Raw genomic sequence first — 23,492 nt, 5'->3', positions numbered from 1 at the left:
AGAAGGTCCAAGAGAGCTGGCTAATATTCAAACATCACTTCCTCCAAGCTCAAGACGGATGCATCCCTATGAGCAAGGAATCAAGTAAAGGGAGTAAGAGGCCAGCATGGATGAGTAAGGAACTCCAGTCGAAACTCAGGTGAAAGAAGGATGTTTATGTAATGAGAAAAAGGGACAGGTCACCTGGGAGGAAAACAAGGAGACTGCTGGAGTATGCAGGGATGCGGTGAGGAAGGCCAAGCTTCACTTGGAAGCAAATCTGGCCAGGGATGTCAAGGAGAAGAAGGGCTTCTTCAAGTATATCAGCAGCAAAAGGAAGGTTGGGGAAAATGTAGGTCCACTGCTGAATGAGGTGGGTGCCCTGGTGATGGATGATACAGAGAAGGCAGAGTTACTGAATGCCTTCTTCGCTTCTGTCTTTACTGCTAAAATTGGACCTCAGGTATCCCAGGCCCTAGAGACTAGAAACTACAGGCCAGTCGGCCTCACCTCCATCCCTGGAAAGGTGATGGAACAGCTCATTCTGGATATCATCTCCAAGCATGTGGAGAATAAAAAGGTTATTAGGAATAGTCAGCATGGGTTCACCAAAGGGAAACCATGTTTGACCAACCTGATAGCCTTGTATGATGATATGACTGGCTAGGTAGACAAGAAGAACCAAGAAGAAATGGTTGGAGATTTAATGGTTGGGGGCAGCCTCAGCTAAAGCGACCATGAGATAGTAGAGTTCAGGATCCTGCGTGGAAGAAGCAGGACAATAAGTAGGACTAAAACCATGGACTTCAGCAGCGTGAACTTTGGGCTCTTCAAGGTCCTACTTGGAAGAATCCTATGGGATAGGGCTCTAGAAGGTAGGGGGGTCCAAGAGAGCTGGCTAATATTCAAACATCACTTCCTCCAAGCTCAAGATTTGAACAAAGAGTGATTTGAAGAACTCCTTATCAGGACCTCCTGTCCTTGCAGTTAGAACATCCTGGAACCTGTGCACTTAGTTGAGTTTGTTTAACATATATCTTGAAACTGTCCGCTAAAGTGTCCTTTAGATGAACTTTGCTCATTATAAGCTCATTATAATACTGAAAATCACACCCACAGGAGCGAAGACCCCTGCCCAAGTGAAGACCCTTACCCATGAGCATGTGTAGTACAAGAAAATGATTGTGTAACCATATGTATGTTACTAACCAATCCTGGAAAGGCGATGGAAACATGGGGAGGTACTAACCAAAAATCAAAAGTATAAATGATGTAAATACTGTGAAGAGGGTGTGCTAACCTTGTGGTTTTATCACTTAGCACTCAACATTGTGCAATCTCATAATGAAATGATATCTCATCTCTGTATGTATATTACAGAATCACAGAATGGCTAGGGTTGGAAGGGACCTCTGGAGATCATCTAGTACAACCCACCTGCTAAAGCAGGTTCACCTAGAGTAGATTACACAGGAATGTGTCCAGGTGCGTCTCGAATGTCTCCAGAGAAGGAGACTCTACAACTTCTCTGGGCAGCTGTTCCAGTGCTCTTTCACCCTCAAAGTAAAGAAGTTTTTCCTCATATTCAGGTGGAACCTCCTATGCTTCAGTCTGTGCCTGTTGTTCCTCATCCTATCGTTGGGCACCACTGAAAGGAGTCTGGTCCCATCCTCTTGACATCCACCCTTGAGATATTTATAAACACTCCCCTCTCAGCCTTCTCTTCTCCAGGCTGAACAGACCCAGCACTCTCAGTCTCTCCTCATAAGAAAGGTGCTCTAGGCCCTTAATCATCTTCAGGGCCTGCCGCTGGAGGTCCTCCAGTAATCCCTTATCCTTCTTAAACTGGGGAACCCAGAACTGGACGCAGTATTCCACAAGTGGACTCACCCGGGCAGAGTAGAGGAGGAGGATAACCTCCCTCGACCTGCTGGTCACACTCTTCTTAATGCACCCCAGGATACCATTGGCCTTCTTGGCCACAAGGGCACATTGTTGACTCACGGTCAACTTGTTGTTGACCAGAACATCCAAGTCTTTCTCTGCAGTGCTGCTTTCCAGCAGGTCCGCCCCTAACCTGTACTGGTGCCTGGGATTATTATTAAAGAGAACTGACCCCAATACTGAGCCCTGGGGAACACTACTTGTGACTGGCCACCAACTGGATTGAACTCCATTCACAACTCTTTGGGCCCAGCCATCCAGATGGCTTGTTACCCAGTGAAGAGTATACCCATCCAAGTCATGACCAGCCAGTTTCTCCAGGAGAATGCTGTGAGAAACTGTGTCAAAGACTTTACTAAAGTCTAGGTTGACAATATCCACAGCCTTTCCCTCGTCCACTAAGCTTTTTTTTCCCTGAGTTCCAGCCAAAGCTGTCTGTTCAGCCAGGCCAGTCTTCTTCACCACCAGCTCGTCTTTTGGCACATAGGGACAGCCTGTTTCTATACCTTTAAGATTTTGTTCTTGAAGAATGTCCAGCCTTCCTGGACTCCTTTGCCCTTCAGGACTGCCTCCCAAGGGACTCTGTCAACCAGCCCTCCAGAAGTCCAGGGTAGCGGTTCTGCTTATCCCCCTCCTTACTTCTCCAAGAACCATTTCATTTCATTATCATTTCATGATCTGTATGCCCAAGACAGACTCTGACCACCACATCACCCACAAGTCCTTCTCTGTTTGTAAACAATAGGTCCAGCAGGGTTCCCTAGCTGGCTGACTCACCAGCTGTGTCAGGAAGTTATCTTCCACACAGTTCAGAAACCTCCTAGACCAGGGGGGTCAAACTCATTTTCACCAGGGGCCACATCAGCCTCACGGTTGCCTTCAAAGGACCAAATGTAATTTTGGGATTGTATAAATGTAACTATTCCTACTGATGTGGCCCCCGGTGAAAATGAGTTTGACACCCCTAGTCTAGACTGTTTCCTCTCGGCTTTATTGTATTACTTTCCAGCAGACATCTGGTAAGTTGAAGTTCTCCATGTGAGCAAGAGCTAGCGATCATGAGACTTCTCCCAGATGCTTATAGAATATTTCATCTGCCTCTTCATCCTGCTTGGGTGGTCTGTAACAGACTCCCACCAGGATATCTGCCTTGGCCTTCCCCCTGATTCTTACCCATAAACACTTGACCCTTTCATCACTATCATCAGGCTCTAGACAGTCAAAACACTCCCTAGCATACAGGGCTTCCCCACCACCTGTCTTTCCTTGCCTATCCTTTCTGAAGAGTTTATAGCAATCCATTGTAGCACTCCTGTTGTGAGTCATCCCACCATGTTTCCGTGATGGCAACTATATCATAGTTTTCCAGCTGCACAATTACTTCTAGCTCCTCCTGTTCGTTGCTCATGCTGTATGTATTGGTGTAGGTGCACTTCAGTTGGGCTATTGATCCCAGCATATGTTTTGGAATGGAAGCCCTAATTCCTCTGTGACTGTTCTCAGGTGTTTCCCTGGTTTCTAAGGCATTAACAACCCTTGCATCTTTGCTGCTGCTTTATCCCCTACCCCCACTGAGATGGCTAAGGTGCAAGCACTTAAAGCTGTAACTCTTCGAAAAAGATAGCATTCTATTTGTTCCTCACTTCTCCTGGTTTTCCAGTTTACCCCAAATCTATAGCATTTTGCCCATTCAGGTATAGAACACTGAAGGGGTATAGGACAAGTATGTATAATATGTATGCCCAGGCCTTATATCTATATTATCTCTTTGTTAAGCTCAATAGCTAAAATATAGCATTGAGTAATCTTCCAGAATAATCTAATTTTACTTTGAAGGTCTCAAAAGTTTGAGAATTCCCTGTTTCCCATGGAAATTGATTATAGTGATTAATTACAAGCATAGTTAAATATGTGCCTTCCATTTTAATTTGTTTGACTTAAGCCTCTATCCATGTCTTCTTGATTTTTGTTTGTTTGTTCAATAAAAAATATTTTTGTATTCAGCATTCATGAGGGTACCTTCATGAAGGTACATGTACATAATATTTTTTGCTAAACTAAAAAGTCTCCACCCTTTGTCGCTTCTGAGTTTCTCCAGTCTGGTTCATTTCTTTGCTTTTTTCCCTCCAGGTTTTTTAACATCCTGTTAAATATGCTATTCCAATACTTGTTTCAACAATGCTGTAAAAGAGGTAAAAACACCTCCCAGTTTCTGATTACTATAATTTCCTTTATTCTATTTTCAGTATTTTTTCCAACCAAAATTTTTTACCTTCTAGTGTTTTATTTTTGTTGTATCTAAATAAAAAGGAAAGATAAATACTCTAGTAGCTCTGTTACTGAATCTATTAAGATTTTTCTACACAGTTTAAAGTAAACATAATTTCTGTAGTTACTTTATGGCCCTGTACAACCAACATTTCTCTGACATGACACCTCTTTTTTAGTTATTGCCAGTCATAAAACAGCTGTAATAATCTTGCAGTGGGTTGGTATTGGTTCCATGCTGATGTCAAACATTTAATAGTGGTTATAAATTGACTGAATTTTACTACTGCATACCAGTATGTTTAGGCTTTTTGCTCTGAAGCTTCATATGAAAATTACTAATTTGCTAAATATTCTTTTTATATCAGTGCTTCATGCTTTGTAAAAGATTTACATTTTGAAAGAGAGACATTATTATAAATACATTTGCATTTTTTTCTGAAATACTTGGATTTATCATGGATATTGTGAATTTGTGACAAGTTAAAAAAAATTGAATAATATTGGCTTCACTTAAGCACTATGTATATTTTCATTATTTTTAAAGCTTTTTTAAAGGAATGCTTAATCAACCTTCATTCAATTTCACATAATTCATCGTTAGTAAATATAGACTACAACAGAATTATGTCAGTTCATAGAGTTTGCATCTGAATGAGCCTTGTAAGCTCTTAGCAGTTGAGAACAACTGAAATTGAGGTGGGGGCAACCTCTGCAAATGTAAATAAAAAAACTAAACCAAACCACAAACAAACAAAAAACCCCAACCTTAGACACCTTCTTTTTCTTTGGATTTTTTTTTCCTGATTTTTATTTTTACTTGTTAGTAAATGTGTATAGTGTTATTGAAGTAAAGTACTTGTCTTTGTCTTGTACTGAAGTACAAAGTGCTTTGCTGTATTGGTGCTCGGTCCCATGAACAAGCAGAAGTGAGGTCTCTGAGTGATGTATTACATATTTTCCAAATGGGATTTTCTTGTAAGCTGTGAAGAGAATGAGTAAACACTAGCTAGAATGCATTCCATATATCAGAAATATTTGTGTGAATAAAATTAATGCTTGAGGAGTTAAATTTTTTTTTAAAGGCAGGTGTATTTTTTTGTCATCACTTTCTTATTAACATGTTGCATCTGAAACAGTAGCTTTTTGCTGTTGTGGTTACTCTGAAAGGCAAATGATGTAAAAACTGAGCACATGTTTTTCTTTACCTCAGGCAATTGTTCTTGTTTGAGTAAATAGAACCAATGAAGGAGCAGGTTTTCAGTTCAGATGCTTTAATATGGAATGCTAAAATGGAGGATAATCTTCTTACACAGGATCGAGGAGATGAATTCACTTATACTGGGAGTGGAGGTAGAGATCTTTCTGGAAATAAAAGAATTGGAGAACATTCATTTGATCAAACATTAACACACATGAACAGGTAAGTTTTTAAGACTAAACTTTTCCTGACCAAAGAGGTGAGTTTTATTCTGTTAATTTAAAAATGAGATTTTGCAAAATTTGTTCCCTCTTATACATCTTCTACTGTAAACAGTGGTGCCTCCTGCTGTTTAGAAGCATTTTGTCAAACATAGTGTTATGTTGATTTAAATAATTATTTGTAACTGATGAAATATATTGCTGTATTACAGGTTCAGCTGGCAGCTATGTATTTAGTTGAAACTGTCCTACACTTCTTATGAGACGACTTGGTCTTCAGTTGATTATAAGTTTGCCAAACTTAAACCTCTTAAGCTGAAATTTTCTGTGCTGGTTGTTTGCCTCAGATTATTCTTATAAAGTTTCATTAAATGGTTTAACAATTTATGAAAGTTAGGTATGAAGAAAGTATGTTCATTTGCCCATACTAAAAGAAATCTTACATATTTTTGATAGCCTTTTGTTCCTTAATACTTTATATGAAGAACAAGGAATTAGTATTGCTTTGCCTTTAGGCTGTGTGTTTTCATGTCCCTGATAAAAGTTGGCCTATTTTTTATTGCCAAATTGTGGACAAAAATGATTGAAGAAAAAAAAGTTTTGAAAAAATAAATTAGACATTTGCTTGAAGTATATTTATGTTCTGTAAATAGCCTGCCTAAACTCTAGGAATTCTCAATACTTTTACATTTCTAAATGTATACCATCTGCATGAAGCAACTATCCATGCAGTGGCTATGGGGTACTAAGGTTGACTGGGACTTTCTGTACCAGATCTGACATTGAATGTCCTGTGCTTCTGTCAAGCACCAAAATTGAGTGGGGCAGCATACTTTCAGGCTTTGTGCTGGTACTCAGAGGAGAAAGAAGAAAAGCCTGACTGGGATACTGACAGAGGAAAGGGAGATAGATGTAGGAGAAACAAGAGCATGGAAAGAAGAGAGATAAAATAGATTTGGGCAGCAGGTTTAAAATGGCTTTTAATCATTAAAGCAAACTTTTTTCTTGGAACCTGAAATAAAACCTAGGGCTCCTGTCTTGCCATTCCTCTGCTCTCAGCAAATGGTTGTGAAAGCCATTGGCAAAGTGTGTGTCTGGTTGCTTTGTAGTAGTTAAGGTGCATGGAGTATAACATGGTGCTATTGGTTATCCATTTTGACTTGCTGATGGTAGTCCTTGCTTTGTGTCTAATGTTCTTAACCCTCATGATGACTGAAGGAGGAAACTATGGTTGCATGTAATAGAATCAGAATTGGTTTTTTGTTTGTCCAGAATGTTTTCTTATTTTGTCTGTACAAAATAAATACTTTTAAAACGTGCATTACTTCACCTTTCTTTACTTTTCTGTATATTCTGGGCTGTAGATTTTGCCATATTTTTCTGAGCACTGTTGTTTCTTTCGTGGTCCATGGTTGGGCTTGAACCTGATTCCAGAGACTTTTGTTCATTCACACTCAAATCAATGTATGGCTATGGCTATAAAAATATTTTATGTTCAAACTGTTTAGTCAGAGAGGTATTCATACTATCTTACTCCAAGTGTCTAAAATAGGACACCTATATAAATAGTGACTAAAAATGAATGCTTCAGGAGAGACTCAGAGCAAGCTGGAGCCTACTGCTACAACTTTAAAAATATCCTTCTTACTTGAGAAATAAATAATGTTAAAAATGAAAAAAATATTACACCTGAAGGGATTGGTTTATTTAACTGTATTAGCTGAGTTTTCATTGTAAACATTTGGAACTAAATATATTGTATTCCTATTCCCATTCTCACACATGGTAGAGTTGATCTCAATGCTTCCATTGGCGTTGCAGTCTACTGAAGAATTCACTGCAAATTCTTCTGCTTAGTAAACAGAATTAGATAAGGCAAATGAATTTGATCTTGTCACACTAATTCTCAATAGTATGCTGTATGAAGCCATATATCTTATGAAGATATTTCATGTGATTTTCAGGGCATTGGCCCTTAACTGTGATGCCCCATTGGATGATAAAAATGGAGCAGAGTCTAAGAACTGGAGAGCTGGTAAGCCTGTCCGAGTAGTGCGCAGTTCAAAAGGACGACGGATCAGCAAATATGCTCCAGAGGAAGGCAACAGATATGATGGCATTTACAAGGTATTATGATTTTTACTGTATATACAGCATTACATTTTTCTTAAAACATGTTTCTTAAGAGCCTTTTGTGCTATATAGCAAACACTTCATTATTGCTTTTGGAGGAATAATTCTTTTGTTACCATGAGGATGGTTTAGCCTACCTCATTCTGTAGTGAAATGAAATGGAAGTGTTCTATTCCATTCCAACTGTGGCACTGACAGATGGCACAGCAGTTCATGTGGATGTACATGTGGGAAGGGCTGCACACTCTGCCAGTTATCAAGCTGCTTCCTGCTCTGCTTACCCACAGGCTTAGGCTGCAGCCCTGATGGTTACCCCAGATAGCTGGTGGCTGTGCAAGCCTACCTGGCAGCTTAAGATCTCCAGAGAACTAGAAGAGCTCATTAGACAGTGTTTTGAGACTGCCAGTGGTAGAGACCAGGCAAGGGCTGTGCTTCGTATCAGCTGGGAGCCCATCTATTAATATCTAGCCAGGCTACCCTGGGACGAGTGGACCCAGCCACACAGACAGAGCTTCCTATTAGGGAAGCTGCTGTCCAGGTGGAGGGCTGCAAAACTGTACCCCTGCTTCCTGAGTGGAGGGGAGTGCAAGCTCCACCTGTGCAAAGTGTGCTCTGGTGGAGTCACTCAGGCAGCATGTGGAGGAGCTGCAGGAGGAATTCAGCAGGTTACACTGTATTAGGGAGGGGGGAACAAGAAACAGAGTATTATTTGAGACTTTGCAAGAAGAAATATCAGGGCCCCGTGGCACTGACCTCCAAGGACTACCAGACAAAGACTGTCAACAACAAAGAGACAGCACCTTGGAGAAGGAGGCATCATAGTCTCTGGTGACTCGTGGGAACGGGATATCACTCCTACCCATTTCCTCATATGTACCAACCAGCAACAGATGCAAAGTCTTGGCAGCAGATAAAACCAATGAGCAAGATTCACAGGGAGAAACCGCACCAGCAGTACATACTAAAAGCTGCAAAAGGAAGCAGTGAGTGTTAGTAGCAGGCAACTCTGCTGAGAGGCATGGAGGCACACCCATCTACCATCCTGATAAACAGTCAAGGGAAGTTTGCTGCTTGACAGGAGCCAAGATCTGGAATGTGAGGAATGCTCCTCAACCCTCTCCAAAGGCAAGAACTCTGTCCAGACAGCTCAAGTGCTCACCAATGCAAGTCCATCCATCTCAAGTTCATGGAAGACCACAATGGATGGCTACAAACTCTTTCAGAAAGATGGGAATGGAAGAAGAGGAGCTGGAGTTGCACTTTATGTAAAAAAGAGAAATTTGAATGTATGGAGATGAGCTATGGAGACCACAAAAGTTCTATCTGGAGGGATTGTCATCAAGGGCGATCTTATGATAGGTATCTGTTATCAACCACCCAATCAGGGTGACGAGGCCTATGAAACCTTACTTTGGCTGTTCAAGGAATTCTCAGCCCAACAGAACCTCGTCCTCATGGGAGACTTCAATTATCCAGACATTTGTTGGAAAAACAACACAGCAGTGCAAAAGTTGTCCATCAGGTTCCTGGAATGCACTGAGGACTGCTTCCTGCTATAGATGCTGGACATGCTGACCAGGAACTGCTAGATTTACTGATCACAAACTGAGAAGACTTCCTTGACAACATAACTACAGCAATCACAACATTGTGGAGTTTAAGATCCTGCCAAGCATGCTGAAGAACAGTAGTAGGACAAAGACCCTGGAGCCAACTTCAATATGCTCAGAGCCCAGCTGCAAGGGATTCCATGGGAAGCATCCATGGAGAACAAAGGAGTTTGTGAGTGCTGGGTGTTATTCAAGAACAGCTTCCTGGAAGCACAAGAACAGTCCATCCCCTACAAAGGGAAAGGAAGGAGGCAGAACAAGAGACCACCCTGGCTTAACAATGAGCTTTTGGTTGTGCTTAAAGGCAAAAAAAGAAGCATACTGGCTATGGAAAGGTGGCCAAATATCCATTGAGGACTACAAGAAACTTGCTAGGGCATGCAGAGATGCACTCGGGAAGGCTAAAGCTCAGCTAGAACTGAAATTGACCAGAGATGTCAACAAGAAGAAAGGGTTCTTCAGGTATGTGAGCAGTAAGCAGAAGCACAGGGAAGACAGGCCCATTGCTAAACAGGGCGGGAAAACTACTGACAAACAATGCTGACAAGGCAGAGGTTCTCAGTACCTTCTTTGCCTCTGTTTTTACTGGCATAGCTGGACCCCAGATCAGAAGATCAAGTAGCTGCGACAACGCATGTGTTGACCCACCAGTAGTAGAATAAGGGCTGGTCTGCAGCCTCTTGCAAGGGCTCAACCCACATAAATCTATGGGCCTGGACAGAATCCACCCCAGGGTGTTAGAAGTGGCTGACATTGTTGCAAGGCCACTGCCTATAATCTTTGAAAAGTCACGGAGATCAGGGGATGTCCCTGATGACTGGGACAAGATAAATGTCATACCCACCTACAAGAAGGGCCCAAAAGAGGACCCAGGAAACTGCAGGTCTATTAATCTTTCTTCAGTCCCTGGGAAAGTAATGGAATGAGTCCTCCTAGAAACTATCACAAACCTAATAAAACAGGTAATTAGGAAAAGCCAACATGGATTTACCAAAGGCAAATCTTGCCAGACTAACCTGATCACCTACTACAACAAAATAACATCTTCCATTGACATGGGGAGACCAGTGGATGTTGTTTACCTGGACTTCAGCAAAGTGTTCAACACTGTTTCCCACAGACTTCTCCTGGACAAATGGGCAAGATACAAATTGGATGGGTAGTCTGCAAGGTGGGTAGGAAATTGGCTAACAGGCCACCCTCAGAGGGTGGCGATCAATGGTTTTTACTCAGGCCCGCCACAAGTGGGGTCCCCCAGGGATCGATACTGGACCCTATGCTGTTAAACATGGGGTTGACCTTAGTTTGGCTTCCAGATGCCCACGAAGCTGCTCTATCACTCCCCCTCCTCAGTGCGACATGGAGAAAATGAGATTAAAAACTCATGGGTCGAGATAAAGGTCATTCAATAAAGAAAATAAAAGGCTGTGCATGGAAGCAACAGAAAACAAAAAAAGTTTATTTTCTACTTTCCATCAGCAGGCAGTGTCCAGCCACTTCTTGGGAAGTAGGGCCTCAGTATGCACAGCAGATGCTTAGGAAGAGAATTGTCTTAATAACAAATGCTCCCCTTCCTCCTCCTTTCTCTTAGCTTTTACCACTGAAGCACAGTGTCATATGGTATGGAATATCCCTTTGGTCAGCTTGGGTCAGCTGTCCTGGCTATGCCCCCTCCCAACCTCTTGCTCACCCCCAACCTACTGGCCTTTGGGGTCAGGGTATGGGGAGTGGTTAGAGAGATAGCCTCGATGCTGTGGGATCACTGTTCAGCAGTAGCCAAAACATTGGTTTGTTGTCAACACCCTTCTAGCTACAAATACAAAGCACAACACTATGAGGGCTGCTATGGGGAAAGTTAACTCCATCCCAGACAGACCCAACACAATCTCCACCCCTTATTCCACACCATTTGCATCATGTTCAGGTCTCGCATAATTTAATACATTTATATATCTTCTAACCATCCCATTGTATCTATTACTTATTCCCCAAACTCATCAATTTAGAGCCTGCTTGTCCTTGCCCCTTTATGCTTGCTATCTCATCCCACAGCATGTCACAGGCGAGCCTGATTACATCCCTTTCCCCTATCATATCTAGTTTAAAGCCCTGTCAATGATCCCTGCTAGCTTGTGTGCAAAGACCCACTTCCCATAATTTGTAAGATGAACTCCATCCCACACCAACAAACCCGGTGCCATTTAGGCCATCCCATTATCAAAAAAGCCAAAATTGTGGCGGTGACACCAAGCACAGAGCCATGTGTTAATCGAGTGCACCCATCTTTTTCTTCTAATGTCACTGCCCATGACTGGAAGAAGAGAGGAGAAAATAGCCTGTGCACCTGATTCCCTCACCAACCGTCCCAAGGCCCTGAAGTCTCTTTTAATTGCCCTTGGATTACGGGTCACAACGTCATCACCACCCACATGAAAAACCAGTAATGGGTAGTAGTCCAAGGGCCATATCAGGCTAGGAAGTTTCCTGGCCATGTCCTTAACCCAGGCCCCAGGAAGACAGCAGAGGAGTGTCCTTCCAGTATATTGGACCCTCTGTAACCCCCAGAAGGGAGTCACCTACAACTGTAATCCTCTTTTTCTTTCTTGTGGACGTGGGGATGTTTCGCCTGCTACCTCGGGTGTGGACTTGTTTCCATTCACCCCTTTGCCTTGACCTACTGTCTTCAGTCATTTGGGGGGAGGGTAATGGACTCTCTTGGTCTTGGTTACTTGGTGGTGGCCTTTCATGTCTCAGGGAGGCCAGGCTCTTGATCCCACCAGTCTATTTCTTTCTCTGCCTCCCTGATACTTTGCAACCTTTCTACCTCCTCTTTTAGCTCCACCAGCTCTTTTAGCTCCATCACAGTGCTCAGAGGAGCTGTACTTCTGTACCAACAACTTCTGAAGCAGCTCGAACTCCCTCATATGCTGCTAGTATCTCTTTTTCAGTCGAGGTGTAGTGGGCTTCTGACACTTAATACCCCCAGCTCCAAAACCCTGGAGGTCAATCTCAGGTTTCGCCTGGTGTTTTCTGCTGGAGTCTCCAGGTGAGACCATGCTCCCTAACTGCAGCGTAGATCATATTTTGAATAGCCGGTCCTGTACAGACAAGACCAAGAGCTACCTCACAAGCTGTCTCCTCTTTGATCTGCTCAAAAGCTTGCTGTTGCTCATGGCTCCACTCAAAATACTAGTTTTTTCAGGTCACTCAATAGAGAGGGCTCACAAGCTGACTATAACCTGGAATATGTGTCCTCTAGAATCCCACAAGGCCTAGGAAAGCTTGTGTTTCTTCCTTGTTAGCTGATGGGGACATAGCTGCTATCTTATTGATCACATCCCTTGGGTCTGTGACAATGTCTGTCTTGTTATTTTTTTCCCCAAACCTGGATGTCTTGTGCAGGTCTTTGCTTTGTCTTATGGCAAAATCAGCTTTCAGAAGAATCTGGATTATTCTTTTACCTTTTTAAACACTTCCTTCACTTTCTTGTCCTACACAATGATGTCATCAATGTATTGCAGGTGCTCAGGGGCTTCACCCTATTCTGGTGTAGTCTGGATCAGTCCATGACAGACGTGCTTCCACTCTGTCATGGTTTAACCCCAGCTGGCAACTAAGCATCACACAGCTGCTCACTCACTCCCCCGTGGTGGGATGGGGGAGAGAATCAAAAGAGCAAAAGTGAGAAAACACGTGGGTTGAGATAAAGACAATTCAATAGGTAAAGCAAAAGACATGCACACAAGCAAAGGAAAACAATAAATTAATTCACTTCCCATTGACAGGCAGGTATTCAGCCATGCCAGGAAAGCAGGGCTTCATTATGTGTAATGGTTTCTTGGGAAAACAAATTACATCTCTCTGAACATCCCCCACTTCCTTCCTCTTCCCACAGCTTTATATACTGAGTGTGATATCATATGGTATGGAATATCCCTTTGATCAGCTGCAATTAGCTCTCCCAGCTATGTCTCCTCCCAACCTTTTGTGCATTCCTTGCCTTCTCATTGGCAGGCCAGTATGAGAAGCTGAAAAGTCCTTGACTGCTTAGGAACAACTGAAACATCAGTGTGTTATCAACATTCTTCTCATACTAAATCCAAAACACAGCACTATACAATTTACTAGAAAGAAAATTAACTCTATCCCAGCCAAAATCAGGGCACATCCCTGGGGTAGTTTATTCCAGGTGTACTGGACACCTCTCCATGTGAAAGCAGACTGTGGCCTGCACTCTGCTGGCAAAGGGATCAAGAAAAATGCATTGACAATATCAGTTGTGGCTGCCTTTGACTTCAGTTTGTATTGGAGCTCTAGCATGTCCTGTATGGCAGCACTCAGAGGTGGCATGACTTCATTCAAGCCACAATAATCCACTGTTAACCTCCACCCTCTGTCAGACTTTTGGACTGGCCATATGGGACTATTAAATGGTGAGCAAGTCTTGCTGATCACCACTTTGCTCTCCAGTCAACAAATCAGGTCATGGATGGGAACCAGGGAGTCTTGGATGATGTGGTATTGCTGTTGCTTCACTGTCATGGTAGCAATTGGCACCTGCTGTTCTTCAACTCACAGCAAGCCCACAATGAAGGGATCTTCTGAGAGGCCAGGAAAGGTAGATAGCTGTTTCATCTTCTTTTTATTCATGATGGCTACACCAAAAGACCATCGGTACCCTATTGGGTCCTTGAAGTACCTTCTTCTGAGGTAGTCTATGCCAAGGATACACAGGGCCTCCAGGCTGGTCACAATGGGGTATTTTTGCCCCTTCTCTCCCGTTAAGCTGGCCTTAGCCTATAATACAGACAATTCTTGGCATCCCCCTGTCACTCCAGGAATCCGGTTGGGTTCTTTGCCCCTATACCCTGATGGCATCAGCGTACACTGTGCATTAGTGTCTACCAAAGTCTTATACTTCTGTGAGTTTGATGTGCCAGACCATCGAATTCACACAGTCCAGTATACCCAGTCATCCCTTTCCTCCCCCTGGCTAAAGGCAGGGACCTTCTGTTCCTGTTCCTGGTTGGAGTATTCACTGTCTGACCCTTGCAGTGCCAGACCAGAGGTCCCCTTACCAGAATCAAGGGAGGTCATCTCTGTCTTTCCTCTATGTCTGGGAGATCACTGGTTGCCTTCTTGTGTCTCTACAGCAACTAAGCTGGCAGCCTTATCGAGTGACTTCTTCTTAGCAGATTCTTAGCTTCTGTCTTACCTTCTTAGCAGCTGTCTTCCGTCTCAATTCATGTACACAGGCTTCCAGCTTAAAGGTGGGCTCATCATTCCACTTCTTCATGTCCTTCCCCTGGTCACACAAGAAGAACCAGAGTGTACCACATGGCATGCACCTGGGGCTCCCTTTCCCTCTGAATGGGGCAGGAGGGGACTGACTCCATGGGGTACCCCTGACACACAAGGTGCTGACCCATAGGGATGAGGAGGGACAGTTATTTTCTTAAAAATTTTGGAACCAGGAAGATGCCCTCTCCACAGTTGGTGTATCCACATCTGGGCAATACATTGTTGCCAAGCTGTTAGATTATAATGCTGGGGAACTTTGAATCACCTTCCTCCACATGGCCCGTATGCACAGGACATCCTCTGGATCTTTGGAGACCTCATAGTTGTCTAGATCACTGTATATAGCTTCCAGCACCACTAATTCTCTCAGGTACTGGATGCCTTCATCAGTGGTAGTCCTCATTCATTGGTAATTCACAAGATCTTCCTTGAACAAGTATCTTGCCCTCACACTTGACAGGAACTGTTTCCAGAGACTGAGAATTGTTGCCTCTTTCCCAGTTCCTCTCTCAGTTCCCCAGTGTCTAGCAAGATATCCCAGTTTTTGGGCTTCCTTGCCTTCCAGTTGCTGACTGTCATCCCCACTATCCCAGCACTGGAGCAGCCAGGCGGCAATCTGCTCACCTGGCTGGCCGCTGTAATCTTTCCACATGTGTCAAAGTTCGTTTGAAGTCAGGGACCAGGTAGTTTCGACCTGTTGTCTGATTTCTCTGACTTCTTTTTCCAATTTCTTGGCTGAAGGACCTGCTTCCCAATCAGCCCCTTCCTCCTCCTCCCTTACTAATTGATGATATGGACCCATCGACCTCCTTGTCTGCTGTTTCTTTTTCACTACTGGGGCAATTACTGTATTTGGAATTTGGGTTCCTTGTCTCAACTATCGTGTTCTTAGATGTAGTTTGTATTCCAGTCTCAGTCATGGCATTCTCAGAAATGGTTTGGGTCCCTGTCTTAACCACAGTCCTCTGATAGTGCTGAAATGTTGCTTGATAGGTGCAGGCTAAGCTCCAGTACAGTGTTAGAAGCTGCTTATCTTCATTGAGATAGGCAAGGCACCCTTCTATCAGGTAGCATATCAATTCAACAAGATTACTTGCTTGTTCAGGTGTAAAATTCTAGGCTATGGGAGGTGATAACTGCCCTAGGAATCTGCCCAAATCCTTCCACACACTCTGCCATGCAGGGACTGGCCCCTTCAGGTCATGTTTCAGTATTGCCTCACTCACTCGCTCCTCTTATGCTAGGACAACAACAGATTCCACAAACCCAAGAATAAACCACCTGCATCAATCCCGGGTAGGAAGAGGTAGGTGTATTCTCTCATCCTCTCCACAAGATAGCTCCCCCAGCACAGTAATGGCATCAGTGCCAGGGCAAAGCACATAGCCATTGTTTGTGCTAACATGTTCCCAAGCCAAGCAAATCAAAGAGAATTTCTTAAATTAGATTTGAGGATCCACTGTGATAGAAAAAACATAAACCTGTTGTTATTTATCCTTAGGTGGTAAAATATTGGCCAGAAATTGGGAAATGTGGGTTCTTAGTTTGGCGCTATCTTCTGAGGAGAGATGATATTGAACCTGCACCATGGACTTCAGAAGGGATGGAACGGTCAAAGAAACTGGGTCTGAGTGTACAGGTCAGAATCAGCGTTCACAAAGTTGCTCTGATATTCTGTTCAAGTAAATGGAGTCTTAAATTTTAAAACTAGGAATGTGAATTAAATTTAAGCCCCATTTTTCATATACTATGAGACAGGGTATAACATGAAAAATATTATACATCATCTATAATTTTAAAAACTATGATATTGGCAAAGCAGAAAGACTTGTGAATGAAGCTTTCTGCCTTAACAGAAAATTTTTCTGTATATTTCGATCAGAAAATTATGACTTTGGATAAAGTTTTGTGATCCTTATGCTGGATAAAATTTATAAAAGTAACTCTTGTAATAGTTGAGTCTCTTCTTAGAATTTAATAAATATATATGTTTTTATATATTTTTCTCTAATTGTTTCCTATGTTTGAGGAACTATTATAGATAACATATTTCAGGCAGGGACTTTGGCACTGTGAAATTTGTGGCAGATGGGAGAATCAAAGTAGTTTTTTTCCTCAGTAAACCAATAATTTCCTTCGGATGTGTTGTTTTGCTACATGATGTGATCTTCAACTTTAGCTTTGTGTAGTTTGAGTTGTGGATATGAGTATAACGTGCCTTTTAATAAAAATCTGGTTTAGATTTGATCCTTTGACTTAACTAAAGTTTTCTAAAAATATACTAATGTAAAAGCTTTCCTGTTTATATAGAGGTTTAAAAATATTTTTATATCATTGCAGTATGTAGTCATAGGGGTTTACATTATTTTAGAAAATAGACATGTCAGTATTTGGGATGCCACTGGATTCTGTTTTAAATCTGTTTTTGGGGGTTTTTTAGTATCCTGAAGGTTATTTGGAAGCCATGGCTAGTAAAGAGAAAAAGGATAAGGTTAAGAAGCAAACTGTGAAACAGGAGCCAACCAGCCAGAGTAACGGAAACCAGAAAAGGACAATTGATGATGGTATTTATTTTTACTTCTTAGTGTTAGAGCTCTGTCAAGTTATATATATATATATATATCTATGAAAACTACAAGGAAGTTGGAAGTCATTTGGAATCCAAATGTAAAGTGCTAAGTGCCCAATAATAAAATGGGAAGCTGGGGATCTTATGGTACTGTTCCATAATTGTAAGGTTTCTTTTTCTTAAACTTCACAGAAAAATTAACAATCTTCTATGCAGTTATGATCTATAGTTCAAAATAAAGCTGGGCAATTTGAATTGGAGCTTTATTGCATCATTATATAGATGTGATTCCTGTTTTAGCTTTCTAAAAATAATTTTGTCTTCCCTTTTTAAGAGTTCAGACTACCACTGTTACTGTATCTTGTCATAATTTTAAACAGGTATAGAGGAGATTAAAAATACATCCAAAGCCATGAGAATGGGAGATGGAGGGAAAGGAGAGGCTTTCCAACTGACCCAGCAACAGCAGTGGCTGATTAAAGAAGACTGTATGAACCAGAAATTGTGGGATGAAGTACTTGCTTCTCTTAAAGAAGGACCAGTATGCTTGCAGCTTGCTTAAATTATTCATTTTTAACCTTTCTTTACATAGAGTTAGGAGAAATGAGGTTTTGTTAAAACCAAATTCGCTTGCTTAAAATTGACGAATACATATTATCTGTTTTTAGAAACAGTTGAATATGCTTACTTATACTTAGGAATATCTCAAGGGTGGGTTTCAAGAGGATGGGACCAGACTCTTTTCAGTGGTGCCCAACAACAGGATGAAGGGCAACAGGCACAGACTGAAACATAGGAGGTTTCATCTGAATATGAGGGAAAACTTCTTTACTTTGAGGGTGACAGAGAACTGGAACAGGCTGCCCAGAGAGGGTGAAGAGAGTGGAGTGGAGAGTGGAGACATTCAAAACCCACCTGGATGCACTCCTGTGTGATCTGCTCTAGGTGAACCTGCTTTAGCAGAGGTCTCTTCCAAACTCAACCATTCCGTGATTCTTTGAGATGGGGCATGTAATTTCACTCACTTAAGGAGACAGAAGAAATACCATCATATTGAGACTTAGATACCAAATGAAAATATTTTTAATTGAAGTTTAGATTATTCCACTCACTATAGAGAGAACCTTAAGTAAAAAAGAGGGAATACTTCCCTCCCCCACCTGTCAAGACAATAGAATGGATAGTTCAAGTTTGAAGACACTTGTGGATTTTTTTAAAATTAGTCTGATGGAATATCTTCCAAAATATTATGTCCTTGAACATTATTAGCTTTATTCATGTTCCAATTCATAGTTATTTCAGATGTTTTGGAGAAGTAAAAGAAATCAAGATATCAGAATGGTAAAGGTCTCTATTAAGTCAGAAAAAAAACGAAATAAAAATGAATGTACACAATCACTTTATTTGGGAATTGCCAGGGGCCATTTACTTTGTTTCGTTGACAGAAAAAGCATCCAGTAACTCCTTGTTCTTCCACTTAGTGTACTACTATTGCTATAATGCTACTACACTTTAATAGGAACTGATATTGTAAAGTTATAAGTTGTTTATCTGTGGGTTGTCCAATGTTTATAAATAGATTTTCAACTCCTAGTTATGTGACAAAATACAGTAGATGTGTTTCCAAAGTTACAGAAAACAGTATCTTAAGAGAAATCTGGTTATTAGAAAGTTATTTTCCTATAGATTCCTGCCCATAATTTTTATTGCCTTTGGTGATAGCCATATAGAAATTTCAATGGGAATTGTGCAATTACAGTTAGATAGGTGCAATGAAAATATAAATCTTAATGCTTGAAACAACCTTTCAACTTTATAAGTTTGGGGTTGAGATGAATCTGATATCATTAAAATTATTGAAAGGAACTGTATTTGAGTAACTTTAGATCTGTTTTTTACACTTCTATACTTGAGTGAGTATGCTTGAGACTACTGAAATACCAGAGAATAAGGTCTCTGTAAGCATGCTTGTATGTGTAAAATCTATGGCACAAAATTTATCCCACATTCTTCAGAGTTGCTCTGAGAAGACTAAAAACAGGAAGGTTCTTTTACCTATTGTAGGGTATTTCAGTGAGGACTCAAGAAACCAATTAAACACCTCCAGGAGGTGCAGAGGTGAATTTCTTAGTGAAAGAGGTATACAGTACTTTGTTCTCCCTTTGCAGAGCAGCAGCACTTATCCATCATGGATGTGCAAAATTCTAGTGATGATCACTAAATATAGATATTAGCTTCCAAATTCTCTGACTTGTGCTAAGAATCAGGCTTGATGGGCCCTCTGTTTTGTTTTGAATGAAAATACAGGGTGTTTCAAAAAGATGGACCAAATTTGAAGTCGACTGCAAATGGGTCCATCTTTTTAAAACACTCTGTAATGTACAACCAAATAACCTTCAAAACCTTAATTTTCTGACTTCTGGAAAAGCAGGAAAATTAATTGTTCATGGACTTATTTTCTAAATACTTTGTTAACCACACTACTTCTCATGGATGTGAAGGATATAAGATGAGCCTTCCAAAATTTTTTCATGTAATAAACATAATTTATTAAATGTGTACTTTGCATTGAACACAACAGAGGTTCACTTCTGAGGAAATAAGAGTGAGCTGTGAACAATAATAATATGGGGAATAAGCAGAAGATAAGTAGAGGTAATAGCAGAGAGTGTGTGATTGTCTTTATGTAAATGTCCATTAATACAGTAGTAATGGTGGTGGGCTTTGGAAGGAAATTTGTAACTTGGACTGAGACCTGAAGATTGCACTAGAAAAGTTTCAGTGTAAGCAATCTTTGCAATGTCAAGCTATCCTATCACACTGAATATTGGATTTAAAAACTCCTAGCAGTTGTGTAACATTATTAGACCATGCTATGAGTTTGGGAAGAGTAACAAGGATGTTAAACAAATATCATCTCATGAATGTATATCTCTGCATTTACCAAACGCTATGAAGGCCAAATTTTTTACTCAATTTAGGTCTGTGAATTTGACTGTGATTTTATAGTTTAATTATAGGTAATAATTACAGTAGTTAGACAAATCAGTTTAAAAAAAAACCTTTAATAATTTTAAATAAAATTGCCCTTCTTTGTTTGCATATTTATGAATGTGCCTATAATAGTCCTATCTTTCTCTTCTTTTGTCCTATACTAGAATTTCCTGAAGAAATTGGAACAATCTTTTATGTGTGTCTGCTGTCAGGAGCTGGTTAACCAGCCAGTGACAACAGAGTGCCTCCACAACATCTGTAAAGTAAGAACAATCCCTGTATTGCTCTGGGTTGTGTTCTTGCCCTCTAGACGTCGATCACCAAAACCAACATAAATTTTAGGAAGACAATAATTAGTGCTAGCAGTCTGAGCAAGAAATGTAAAGTGCTTGCTTCCAGTTGTGTGGCTGCTATATATTCAATCTTAATTTTATGCAAAAATTACTGGAAATTTCTTTAGTATAATTCCTTATAGACACATGTCAAGTTCACAATTCCATTGTAATTAGTGGAGCTATGCTAGGGATTAGTTTGTTCCAGGAGCTAGATGTTGGTACAATAAGATGAAGTTAATTTTATGTACTTAAGAAATGAGAACAGAGCAAGACTGCTCCTTCAAATAGCTACGTGTTACATAGAGGTAAAGTATTATGAGGGTGTTAATATACTGAGTGGTGGAAAAAACATGGAGAATGTTGAATGGCAACAACTTCAAAGCATAGAATCTGAAGCTATTAAATATCCAATTACTGGTTTAAGGTATAGACTGACAGACAGTGCTGTTGTTTGGACAAATATTTGCCCTCATAAAATTTTCATCTTAAACTTACATGCTTGGATCATCTGCAGTCTGGGAAAACCAAAAAAAAAGAAGGCAACGTCAATAATTATCTTTTAGATACTGTAATCTGAAACCTATTTCATTCCACTCATGCCTTTGAGGCTTAAAGACTGAGCCATGCCATAAAGATGAATTAGCTATGGATTGTTAGATAAAATGCTGTACACCTGTATGTTCAGCTACATCTTGAAATGAAACTCTGGAATACTTACAGCCCTCTCACAGAAATGCTAGAAAGAAACTGTGGACTGATCCACAGGAATCCACTAGGAAAAATTAAGCATCTCAGTAGTAACACTTAATTCCTGACAAACGCTTTGCCTCCTAATCAAAATATTTATTTGGTTAAGTCCTTTGTGATGGGTTGACCCCAGCTAGCAAAGTAGTACTCACCAGCTACTTTCTCAGTCCTCCCCACAGCAAGAAAAACTCTTGGGTTGAGATAAAGACAGTTTAATAAGTGAAGAGAAAAAAAGAAAATAAAAAAGTGATGCAAAGGCATTCAATCACCACCTCCCACAAGTAGACCGATGCCCAGCGAGTCTCTGAGCAATGGCTACTTTGGAAAGACAACTCCCAAGTTTTTATTGCTGAGCATGGAATGTCCCTTTGGTCAGTTTGGGTCAGTTGTCCCAGCTGTGTCCCCTCCCAACCTCTTGCCCATCTCTGGCCTACTTGCTGGGGAAGCAGAATGAGAAATAGAGAAAGCCTTGTTGCTGTGCAAGCATTATTCAGCAATAACTAAAACATTGGTGTATTATCAACACTGCTTTAGTCAAAGATCTAAAACACAGCATCATACAGGCTGATATGAAGAAAATTAACTCCATTCCAGCCAGACTCAGTACATGATTTCAGTTGTAAAGGCAGAAATATGGCAAGTGAACTCAGTAAGAATTTGCTGTTCCTGGAAATGTGGAAAACTTTGTTTCCTAGCAACTGCTGAATTTTTTCTAGCTAAATTTTCAATGTAAAGCAAAAGCTGTAACACTTTTACTTCTTTGTCTTTGTATGCCCTAGAGCTGTTTGCAGCGCTCTTTCCGAGCTGAAGTCTTTACCTGTCCTGCCTGCCGCTATGACCTTGGAAAGAGCTACACTATGGTTCCTAACAAGATATTGCAGATGCTACTTGACCAGTTCTTCCCTGGTTACAGTAAAGGACGATGATGTGTTCAAATCCTGTCATACTTCTCCCATTGATTTTATAGACAGTAAAGAAGAATAGACATCTAAAAGTCAACGGTGAATGAGACAGCTTGATGGAAGTGAACCTATTGTCACATTTTGAAGCAGCTAATCCTCTTCCTCCCCATCACCATCTTTCTTCATTAAGTGAGAACTCTAAATCTCTGCTGTCTTTAACATCAAAAGTAGTTTTGGTGAGCTAACAAATATTTTTTAAAGGGAGAAAAGAAACCCCAAACCAGGTCTAAGTGGTGAGTCCTAGCTGGTGCTTAAGTTATGATTTTTTTTTTGTAACTACCTCAGGTAGAAGAAAACAAATTGCGGGGAGGAAAAAGCTTCATAAAGTTTTAGCTACCCACTGCTTTCTTAATTTTACTTGTGTCTAGTCTATGTGGTTTGATTCAACAAAAAATAGAAAAGCAAACAAACACACACACACACAAAACCAAAACAAAACCAAAATAAACCAACAAAAAGCAAACAGCACTTAAGTCAGCTCAATTAAAGAACAGCAAAATCTGTTGTGTACATAGTCCTTTTTCTGTCTTTTCCATTATAGTGTATTTCTTTGCAAGAATGGGCTTACTTTTAGTCTGTTTTTGTGAGCTTCACTGTGCTTTTTCTTGTATCTTATGCAAGCTGACTGCTAAGGACTAATGAACAATATGAATGCATTGTTGCTACAGTAGTGTAAAGTGATCTGTGTTTTTTTGCACTTAGCAAATATTCAGAACAGTAGCTGTGTACAATAAATTAATATTAAAAAAGCCACTTTTGTATTAGTTTAAAATGTATGCTTTTAGTAGGCCTTGTGTCAGTGGCAATAAATCTATATAGCATTGAAGACAGTACTAGTTTGAAAAGGGTTTAAATTGCTTCATATGGTGATCTAAAATTTTATATACAATATATTCCCCCAAAATATACATTATTAAATATTTTATGATTCAGAAATGTTGCTTATTTTGTGGGTTTTGTATTATCCAAACTTGTCAAATTATGACATTTAAAATTAAGATACTTTTTTCAGACTACAGAATATTTTCTTTAGACAGGCTTCTTATTCTTCAAACTTGAGTCTTCATATACCTTAATTCATTCATCAAGAAAACAGAAGAATGTTTGCTCAAATGAATTTCTAAGACACTATGCCACACCCCTCCCCAACCATGCCTTAAAAAAAAAATAAAAAACCCCCACATGAATATCTAGAACTATTCACCTTCTCTGTTAAATGTTTAGCAAG

General features: G+C 40.6%; 1 protein-coding gene across 4 annotated transcripts in view; it reads left to right on the top strand.

The window, feature by feature from the left end:
* The window catches only part of LOC135577100 (E3 ubiquitin-protein ligase UHRF2-like), a 123,812-nt gene extending 100,612 nt beyond the window's left edge, over nucleotides 1-23,200 (top strand). For all 4 annotated transcript variants that reach the window (XM_065044797.1, XM_065044796.1, XM_065044795.1 and 1 more), the window contains 7 exons: nucleotides 5,508-5,614; nucleotides 7,578-7,740; nucleotides 16,159-16,296; nucleotides 17,098-17,221; nucleotides 17,607-17,767; nucleotides 20,385-20,483; nucleotides 22,082-23,200. In XM_065044797.1, coding sequence (XP_064900869.1) covers nucleotides 5,508-5,614; nucleotides 7,578-7,740; nucleotides 16,159-16,296; nucleotides 17,098-17,221; nucleotides 17,607-17,767; nucleotides 20,385-20,483; nucleotides 22,082-22,228 — 939 coding nt within the window. In that variant the 3' untranslated portion in view covers nucleotides 22,229-23,200. The remainder of the gene's footprint in view (nucleotides 1-5,507; nucleotides 5,615-7,577; nucleotides 7,741-16,158; nucleotides 16,297-17,097; nucleotides 17,222-17,606; nucleotides 17,768-20,384; nucleotides 20,484-22,081) is intronic.
* Nucleotides 23,201-23,492: the final 292 nt, after the last annotated feature.

The sequence above is a fragment of the Columba livia genome, chromosome W (assembly GCF_036013475.1).
Source record: "Columba livia isolate bColLiv1 breed racing homer chromosome W, bColLiv1.pat.W.v2, whole genome shotgun sequence".
Taxonomy (NCBI): domain Eukaryota; kingdom Metazoa; phylum Chordata; class Aves; order Columbiformes; family Columbidae; genus Columba; species Columba livia.
Note: the sequence above shows the minus strand (reverse complement) of the source record. Positions and strands in the feature narration are given on the sequence as shown.